This window comes from Grammomys surdaster, unplaced genomic scaffold, assembly GCF_004785775.1.
Source record: "Grammomys surdaster isolate TR1022 unplaced genomic scaffold, NIH_TR_1.0 166, whole genome shotgun sequence".
Classification (NCBI taxonomy): Eukaryota; Metazoa; Chordata; class Mammalia; order Rodentia; family Muridae; genus Grammomys; species Grammomys surdaster.
The window spans coordinates 13218946-13229033 of record NW_021604614.1 but is presented as its reverse complement, the minus strand read 5'-3'; the positions used below and the strand labels follow the sequence as shown (position 1 = coordinate 13229033).

Here is a 10088-nt window from a genome sequence, read left to right as displayed (position 1 = left end):
CAAAAAAAAAAAAAAAAAAAAAAAATGTATTTATTTGTTGTGTATACAGCATTCTGCCTACCTGCATGTCAGAAGAGGGCACCAGATCCCATTTCAGATGGTTGTAAGCCACCATGTGGTTGCTGGGAATTGAACTCACGACCTCTGGAAGAGCAGTCAGTGCTTTTAACCTTTGAGCCATCTCTCTAGTGCCTCGTTTTGGTTTTTCAAGACAAGATTTTTCTGTCTAGCCTTGGCTGCCTGGAGCTCATTCTGTAGACCAGGCTGGCCTTGCTGCCTTCAAACTCCTAGAGATCCACCTGCCTCTGCCTCCCAAGCACTGAGATTAAAGTGTGCCTCTACCGCCCGGCTGTTGTAGTGGTTTTTAAGACAAGGTTTCACTATGTTGCCCTGGCTGTCTGTTACTTGCTACGTAGCTTCCAGCTCAGAGATCCACCTGCCTCTGCCTCCTGAGTCCTGGCTTTAAAGACGTGTGATACCTCACGTGGCTCTCACACATGCTGTAAACAGTCTCGTTTTAATTAAAGCTAAATCTGGTTTATGTTTAAGTAAATTACTGAAGCCAGGTGATGCACGCCTTTAATTCCAGTACTCAGGACAGAGAAGAAGGTGGAACCTCTGTGGGTTCAACGCCAGGCTGGTTGGCCTACATAGCAAGTTCCAGTACAGCCTAGGCCACATAGAGAAACCCTGTCTCCAAAACAAAAAAAACAAAACAGAGTCTCTAACCCAGTTAACCTCAAATTCCCTTTGTAATAGAGAATGATTTTGAACTTAGAATTTTCCTATTTCCACCTCTGGGGGGGGGGGGGGGGGGAATCCCGAGTGTGCCCTACCACACACAGTTTAGCAGACTCTGGGGATGGAACCTAAGGCTTCTTGCTTGCTAGGCTGGCACTCTTCCGCTTGAGGTGTATCCCCAGCTCTGAATAAATTCTTTAAACCAGATGTGAAGCACACCTGCCTTCCCGAGCATGGGAGGTGCCCCCACCACCCTTGCCAGGAATGTCAGGAATTTAAGGCCAAGCAGTTCCATGCATAAACCAACAGAAGTGGGTTCTAGAGATGTCTCAGCAGTTAAAAGCACTGGCTACTCCTGTAGAGGGCCCTGTTTATTTGCCAGCAATGACATGGCAGGCCAAAGCTATCTGTGAGCCTAGTTCCAGGGATCCAACTCCCTTTTCTGGCCTTCACAGGTACCAGACATACACAGCACACAGACGTACACCTGTACACATTTTTTTTTTTTTTGGTTTTTTGAGACAGGGTTTCTCTGTATAGCCCAGGACCTGTACACATTTTTTTTTTTCCGAGACAGGGTTTCTCTGTATAGCCCAGGCTATCCTGGACCTCATTCTGTAGACCAGGCTGGCCTCAAACTCAGAAATCCGCCTGCCTCTGCCTCCCAAGTGCTGGGATTAAAGGTGTGCACCACCACCTCACGGCCAAAATAAAACTTTTAAAAGTAATTATGTAACAAATTTAAAAGGCTAGAAACTTGTGATTTTTTTCTTTCTGTTCTTTTTTTTTTTGGGGGGGGGGAGGTGTTTTATTTTGAGCTAGGCTCTCGTATAACTCAGGTTGACCTCAGATTTGCTATGGAGCCAGACAAAGTTGTCCTTAAATGCTCCCATCTCCCAGGTGGTAAGGGTTACAAGTGTGCCACCAGACCCAGCTTTGCTGTTGTTGTCAGCGTTGTTTGTTTGTTGGTGGTATTTTATGTGTATGGATGTTGTTGTCCGTATGTATGTGAGTGCAGCAAGCGGCTGCCTGGGGTCCACAAGCATCGGATGCCCTGAAACTGGAGTTAAAGATGGTTGTGAGCTGCCATATGGGTGCTGAGAATAGGACCTAGTCCTCTATAAAGTTAGCCAGTGCTCTTAATCACTGAGCCATCTCTTTGTACACCCCCCCCCCCAGACAGCATTTCTCTGTAGCCCAGGCTGAGCTTGAACTCAGATCCACCTGCCTCTTCCTCCCAAGTGCTGAGATTAAAGGCAGGTAACCCCCATGGCTGGCTTTTTTGTTTGTTTGTTTTTTTGTTTTTTTTGGGGGAGGGCACTACCTCAAGAAATAAAATTGGTTTCAATTAATTTCTGAGAGAAGAACTTTTAAAGCTTCATTCCTTCTCTTGTGAGTATATCGAGTCAGTTGCGTAGACACTGTGGACTGTCCACACACTGGAGCCATACAGTACAGGGAAATTGGACCTGGATCCCTGTGGTAGTGACGCAGACATGTCCTTATAGCACAAGGCTCATTCCTCCCTCCCACACGGGGAGGCTACTGCTCCAAGAACTGCAGCTGTAGTAGTATTGGTGAGGCCCTGGTGGAAGGACAGTGTGGGGCTCTAGAACCCTGGGAAGAAAGTGCTATTACCTAAGGCCGCCTCCAGGGGGCAGCGGCGATGCCTCGGACTATCGTCACTGTCTCCTTCTCTCCCATCCCAGGCCTCCCTGACCCCCGTGAAGTCTGGTGAGCACAAGGACGAGGACAGGCCAAAGCCCAAAGACCGGATCGCCTCCTGCCTGCTGGAGTCGTGGGGCAAGGGTGAGGGCCTGAGTTATGAGGGCCTAGGCCTGGGCATTGGACTGCGGGGCGCCATTCGCCTGCCCTCCTTCAAGGTCAAGAGGAAGGAGCCACCGGACACAGCCTCTTCTGGTGATCAGAAGCGGCTGCGGCCTTCAACATCTGTGGATGAGGAAGATGAAGGTCCGTGCTTTCGGCTGCTGGCTGGCCGTTCGTTTCCGACTTCTCCCCATCTCTGCATCCCTTCTCTAACTCCTGTTCCCACAGAGTCAGAACGGGAGCGTGACCGGGACATGGCTGATACCCCCTGCGAACTCACGAAGAGGGACCCCAAAAGCGTGGGTGTGCGACGCCGGCCAGGACGGCCCCTGGAGCTGGACAGCGGTGGGGAGGAGGATGAGAAGGAGTCCTTGTCGGTGTCCTCATCTTCCTCAGCATCCTCACCCTCGGGATCGTCCACCACCTCACCCTCATCCTCCGCCTCAGACAAGGAGGAGGAGGAACGAGAAAGCACCGAGGAGGAGGAGGAAGAGGAAGAGGAAGCAGAGGAGGAGGAAGAGGAGGAGGAAGAAGGGCCCAGGAGCCACATATCATCGCCCTCATCCTCATCTAGCTCTGATAAGGTCTGTATCAGAGGCTCCTGGGTGCTGGGTGCTGGGTGCTGGGACCAGCTCACCTGTGTCCCTCTCTGTCCCTGTACCCCAGGATGATGACGATGACAGTGATGACCAGATTGATTCTGACATCGATGATCGGCGTGCAGCACGGTCAGTGGCCAGTGAGAAGGACAATGGAGATTCTGAGGAAGGTAAGCAGGGAAGCGGACATCCTGGCCCCACCCCCAGCCCGTGCCGAGATGGAACATCCGTCACTGATATTTCTGGGACCAGTGTTATAGTGCTTTTGAGAGGCGTGCTCACTAAAGCACATACCTCATCCTGTGGCTACCCCAAATGGCAGACTGGGTGAGTCCAGAGACCCAGCAAATAGAACAGTGGGTACTTGTGCAGGGTCTGGGTGGGAGAGGGGTGCTGGGTGGAGTACTGCCGAAGGAGGTAGCTTCTGCTGTTGACGGGAGTGCTTAAGAGCTTAGTGGAGGGGGTGGTCACGCTTTGGGAACCTGCCGGGTGCCAGAATCATTCACTTCCAAATGTACAGTCGTATGTTAATTTCACCTTGCTCTTCTTATATTGAGGAGTAGTTTCCTCCCCTTCAGCATTTGAAGGCTGTGTTCAAATGGCTTCCTGCTCAAGGCCTTTGGGGAAATATCTAGCCTGGGGCAGGAGCAGCCCTGGCTGTGAAATAACCCTGCCCAACTTGTGTCCCTCACCCAGACGAGACAGAGAGCATCACCACCTCAAAGGCCCCTGCTGAGTCTTCCTCCTCATCGTCGTCCTCCAGTGAAAGTTCTGGATCTTCAGAGTTTGAATCCAGTTCCGAGTCCGAGTCCTCATCTTCATCCTCAGAAGATGAAGAGGAGATGACTGTACCGGGGGAGGAAGAGGAGGAGGAAGAGGAGGAGGAGAAAGAGACTGCTATGGCTGCAGCAACGGTGGTGGCCATGGCCGAAGAGAGCATGCCTCCAGCGGGTGGCCAGGACTTTGAGCAGGACAGGGCAGAAGTGCATCTGGGTCCAAGAGGCCCCATGAGAGAGTCCTTGGGCACAGAAGAGGATGTGGACATTGAGGCCGAGGACGAAGTCCCTGAGATGCAAGCTCCCATGCGGGCGGAGCCTCCACTGCCCTTGGGGGCTCAGGAACTGGAAGGGAGCCCAGAGCCCCCAGAAGAGCCAAGCTCAGACACACAAGGGGACATGTTGCTCTCTCCAGAGCTCCCTGCCAGGGAGACAGAGGCGCAACCCCCGTCACCCCCTGAACATGGTCCAGGTAATCTTGCAGCGTCCTGGGTGGGAGTCAGGTGGGGCATGTGGCAAAAAGCTGGGTAGTATCTTGCAGTCAGAACCAGTCCTAGGTCTTCTTGGAAGGGGCCTCTGCAGACCCCTTCCTTGGGATCACTGACAAGCTCAGTATTCAATGCCAATATGCCCAAGGGTTATTCCTTAATCCACGTTTGTTTGAGGTACCCCCATACACACACTTGGTGGGAACCCGTGGTCTGTTTAGTGGCAGTTAAGTAGAACCTCCTTTGGGTGCCAGTTCAGGTGAGAGGACAGTGGCCTCTTCACCCAGCACCACCACCTTTAGGGCAAAGCAAGTGAAAGGCTCATGGGGGGGTGGGAGGGGGTACCTTGGGACGGGAGTACCTGCAGTGGCAGAAATGGTCTCTCCGCCAGACACAATGTTGCCATGAGCTCCTCTAGGGAATCGGTACCATTAATTATAATTCATTTTAACATTTCAGAATATTTAACCTAGCGGAATGTGCTTAGTCTGTACCTTTATGAGATCAGGGGAAAAGCAAACTGTAGATTTTGTATAATGTATTGACTGAGTACTGACCACAGGACTCTTGAAACAGTAACTCAACAAGCAGGTTCTTTTGGCTCCAGCGCTGCCGTTTTAGGCGTTGGTGATACAATAGCAGATCAAATGGGCAGCGATACTTGAATCTGTACTAGGTCAGAGTGACAGGTTACCATAAATGCTCTAGGGAAAATTAGATCCCAAGAGAGTGGAGACAAATGTCAGGAGAAGTCTGTAAAGACTGACAGGGACTCCGATGAGACTTAGATTTTATTCCACCATGAAGCCTCAGGAACAAAGGTAGTGTTTCGTTCTCTGGAGTCCGGACCCAAGACCTTGTAAGTACATGCCGGGCAAGTATTGCACCACTAAGCTGTGCTCTAGCCATAAGAACGTAGCTTTGAAGACATGGGGAAGGCTCGCATTGCCCTTCTTGGCACAGACGGAAACCCCTTCTGGGTGCCTGACCCTGGGCTGGTTACTGAGGAGCCTTGCAGAGTAGTGTTGCTATGGTCAGCTCATAGAAGGTCAGTAAGAATGTAAGGTTCTGAGAGATGTTTGAATTAAATAAGAATATCCTGGTTTGGCCTACCTCTCCACAGAGTCCGACCTGGAAGTGGAGCCCGAGCCCCCTCCGATGCTTCCCTTGCCCCTGCAGCCGCCATTGCCACCCCCTCGACTGCTCCGGCCACCCAGCCCGCCACCTGAGCCCGAGACCCCAGAGCTCCCCAAACCTCCTGTCCCCCTGGAGCCTCCTCCTGAAGACCAGCCTCCGCGTACCCCAGGCCTCTGTGGCAGTCTGGCCAAGTCACAGAGCACGGAGACAGTGCCGGCCACCCCAGGCGGGGAGCCCCCACTGTCAGGGGGCAGCAGTGGCCTGTCACTGAGCTCCCCACAGGTGCCTGGCAGCCCGTTCTCGTATCCATCCCCATCCCCTGGCTTGAGCAGTGGGGGCCTTCCACGGACACCTGGTCGGGACTTCAGCTTCACACCTACCTTCCCTGAGCCCAGTGGACCCTTGCTTCTGCCCGTCTGTCCCCTCCCAGCTGGGCGACGAGATGAGCGGGCTGGCCCCCTGGCCTCTCCAGTACTCTTGGAAACTGGCCTGCCTCTCCCACTTCCCCTGCCTCTGCCCTTACCTCTGGCATTGCCTGTCCCTGTCCTGAGGGCCCAGCCTCGGCCACCTCCCCAGCTGCCTCCCCTGCTGCCTGCTACCCTAGCTCCCTGTCCAACTCCCATCAAGAGGAAGCCAGGCCGGCCCCGGCGATCCCCACCGTCTATGCTGTCCTTGGATGGGCCTTTGGTCCGGCCACCACCAGGACCTGCCCTTGGGAGGGACCTTCTACTCCTGCCAGGCCAGCCACAGGCCCCCATTTTCCCCAGTGCACATGACCCTCGGGCTGTGACCTTGGACTTCCGGAACACGGGGATCCCAGCACCCCCACCGCCCCTCCCACCCCAGCCTCCTCCACCCCCACCTCCACCACCTGTTGAACCCACCAAGCTGCCCTTTAAGGAGCTGGACAACCAGTGGCCCTGTGAAGCTATTCCCCCAGGACCTCGCCGTGATGAGGTCACTGAAGAGTACATGGACCTGGCCAAGGCACGGGGACCATGGCGACGGCCACCTAAGAAGCGCCACGAAGACCTGGTGGCCCCGTCGGCCTCACCGGAACCCTCACCACCCCAGCCTCTCTTCCGGCCCCGCTCAGAGTTTGAGGAGATGACCATCTTGTATGACATCTGGAATGGTGGCATCGACGAGGAGGACATCCGCTTCCTGTGTGTCACCTACGAGCGCCTGTTGCAGCAGGACAATGGCATGGACTGGCTGAATGACACACTCTGGGTCTACCATCCCTATATCCTGCCAGATTTGGGGTCCACATCTTTCAGGAGCAGGAAGCCCCCCAAGGCAGTCCACCTTGTTAGTCATGACCATGGTACCAGGGAGGCAAGAGCATAGCCGTCGTCAAGGTTCGATGTGCCAGGCCTGTCTCACTCCCAGGGGTAGCTGAGCTGGTCTCAGGTCCAAACAGGCATAAAAGCCAAGGAGACTGAGTTGATCCCTCAGCGTGTTTCTGCCTGGCGGGACTGAATCCCCAGTGGCTCCCTCCGGGCTGGAGAGTAATATACAGGGTAGTCAGTAGTCTCATTTAACACAGGAAGAAACTGATCCTCAGAGAGGCTAAGTGATCTGCCCAAAGTCACACAGCTACCTAGTGGCAGAGCTGAGGTTTGAAGGCAAAGCCTGCTCTAGAATCGAGATAGAAATCCTATCCTAAAGTTAGGTTGTTACGGACTGTCTTGCTGTAAGGACGGAACTATCTCGATCCCCACTTGTCCACACTATTTTGAGCATTTGCTGCCTCAGGAGCTCTGCAGAGAACTCTGAATATATTTACCTGCCCATAGACTCGTCATTGCCCCTCTCTTCCGGTGACAAAGGGGCAGGAAGTAGTAATAAACATAACGTGTCATGCGTCTAGGTTCAGATCATCATCAGAACTGGCTAGGTGGTACCGAGGTGGGTGGTGGACCTGGGCATCCTTACCCTTAGAGATGGGTCTGAGGCTGGGGCGGGGTGGGGCAGAGGGACCAGGAGGGGGAAATCTCAGAGAATGTCCATGTGGCCCTTGACCCACACCCACCCACCAGCCTCTCCTCAGCCAAGAAGAAGAAACGGGAGGACGGTATCCGTGAGCACGTGACAGGCTGCGCCCGAAGCGAGGGCTTCTACACCATTGACAAGAAGGACAAGCTGAGATACCTCAACAGCAGCCGTGCCAGCACAGACGAGCCCCCCATGGACACCCAGGTACCGTGAGCAGGGCCTGTGTAAGTCTGGACTCAGAGGCAGGTAGGAGTCTCCAGGCAGGGGCTCAGGCAGCATCCTTCCGGCCCGTGAGTTGGGACTGTGGGAGGAGAAAGGCAGGGCTAGGGGCTTCTAACATAGTCTGGGTTATATAGGTAGACTCTTTCTCAGAATTTAAAAAAAAGAAAAGAAAAAAGGCTGCTTTTTATTCTGTGGGTAGTGGAGAGTCCCAAATTGTTTGAACCTTGGACATAAATACATTCCCAAGACGTTGGCTCTCCCGCCCCCATCTCTGTTCAGCACACACCTATGGTGTACCAGGCATCAGTGAATAAGACAGTTATTTTCTCATGGTGTGGGCGGAACATTCAAGCAAACATAGGATCAGAAGCAAATGCTGTGGATAAGGGGGGGTTGGCGAGTCCAAGGGGGTCGGAGAAGCATCCAAAGCCGTGTAGAACAATAGGAAGAAACCACAGAGAATAGAAAGGGGGCTTGATAAGGCAGGGTGGTGGGCTCAGCTGTGAGAGAGAGAGAAAGCACTTCAAAGTACACTGTCGCTGTCTTCAGTCATGCCAGAAGAGGGCATCAGATCTCATTACAGACTGTTGTGAGCCACCATGTGGTTGCTGGGAATTGAACTCAGGAAGAACAGTCAGTGCTCTTAACCACTGAGCCATCTCACCAGCCCGGAGGCAGCACACTTCTTAAATCTCAAGAGGCAGAGGCCAGCCTGGTCTACAGAGCGAGTTCCAGGACAGCCAGGGCTACACAGAGAAACCTTAAACCTTGCCTCAAAGAAACCAAGACAAACAGAAGAAGAGATGATAAGAAGAGAGGGAAAGCCAGCGATGCCTGAAGCCAGGAGTTGGGGGGAGCACAGAGCCGGGCCACATCTGTCCCTTTTTGACTTGTCACCCCCCCACCCCCTGTCGTGCCAGCAGGGTATGAGCATCCCAGCACAGCCCCATGCCTCTACTCGGGCGGGCTCAGAGCGGCGGTCTGAGCAGAGGCGTCTCTTGTCCTCCTTCACCGGCAGCTGTGACAGCGACCTGCTCAAGTTCAACCAGCTCAAGGTGAGGCTAGGCTAGACCTCCTCTGGGGCAGCCAGATCAGCCGTGGGACCTAAGAGTACTCACCCATCCTGTCCTTCCCTCCCGTCCCCTAGTTTCGGAAGAAAAAGCTCAAATTCTGTAAGAGCCACATTCATGACTGGGGCCTGTTTGCCATGGAGCCGATTGCCGCCGATGAGATGGTCATTGAGTACGTGGGCCAGAACATCCGCCAGGTACGTGCTGCCTAGGGGACCGGTGAGGGGCGGCAGGGGCATGGAGCAGGCCCAGACTTAAGGATCTTTTTGCCACCAGGTGATTGCGGACATGAGGGAGAAACGGTATGAGGACGAAGGCATCGGTAGCAGCTACATGTTCAGGGTAGACCATGACACCATCATCGACGCCACCAAGTGCGGCAACTTTGCACGCTTCATTAACCACAGCTGCAATGTAAGTGCTGGGTGAGGGACCGAGGTGGTCCCACCTCTTTACTAAGGACCCAGGATCCCAGTACCGCAATCATGTTCAGTCTCCTTTCCAGGGTCCAGGTGACCACAGGTGACAGGGAGGGAGAGAGGAGATAAGAAGCCTGGACAAGGAGCTTTTTACCCTGGGCTCAGTTGTCATGTCTGTACAATGGGCTCAGTGGGAATTCTGGAGTCATAGGAAAGACGGAAGGGTGCTTAAGAGGTGGGCTGATGGTATATGCACACCTTGAAACCCAGCACTCAGGAGGCAGAGGTGGGTGGACTTGCGAGTTAGAGGCTATCCTGGTCAACATAGTGAGTTCTGGGCCAGCCAAGATAACGCAAGTAAGACCTTGTCTCATTGGCAGTAAGTTGGTTGCCTTACAAGCACAGAGACCTGAGTTCAGTCCCCCAGAACCCACATAAAAGGGGTGTGGTGTGACACCGGCACTGGGGAGGTAGGAACAGGAGAATTCCCTGAGCTCACTGCTCAGCCAGCCTAGCTAATGTGGGGAGCCCCAGACTAGGGAGACATGCTGCTGCCAGCCAGGTGAGTGATGACAGGTTGACCACACTTGGTGGCTTCAGAAGTAGGGACGTGATGGGGAAGAGCCAGAGCCAGCATTGCTAGAAGGGAGGACCTGGGAAGAAGGGAGGACCTGGGGAGAAGGGAAGACCTGGGGAGAAGGGAAGACCTGGGGAGAAGGGAGGACCTGGGGAGAAGGGAAGACCTGGGGAGAAGGGAGGACCTGGGGAGAAGGGAGGACCTGGGGAGAAGGGAGGACCTGGGGAGAAGGGA

General features: G+C 53.9%; 1 protein-coding gene across 1 annotated transcript in view; it reads left to right on the top strand.

Annotated features, from left to right (window-relative positions):
* Positions 1–10088, top strand: part of Setd1b (SET domain containing 1B, histone lysine methyltransferase) — a 30977-nt gene that overhangs the window by 17378 nt on the left and 3511 nt on the right. The window contains exons 8-16 of the mRNA XM_028765927.1: positions 2451–2712; positions 2797–3152; positions 3235–3337; positions 3864–4415; positions 5555–6814; positions 7604–7770; positions 8712–8843; positions 8936–9055; positions 9135–9272. Of these exons, the coding sequence (XP_028621760.1) occupies positions 2451–2712; positions 2797–3152; positions 3235–3337; positions 3864–4415; positions 5555–6814; positions 7604–7770; positions 8712–8843; positions 8936–9055; positions 9135–9272 (3090 nt within the window). The remainder of the gene's footprint in view (positions 1–2450; positions 2713–2796; positions 3153–3234; positions 3338–3863; positions 4416–5554; positions 6815–7603; positions 7771–8711; positions 8844–8935; positions 9056–9134; positions 9273–10088) is intronic.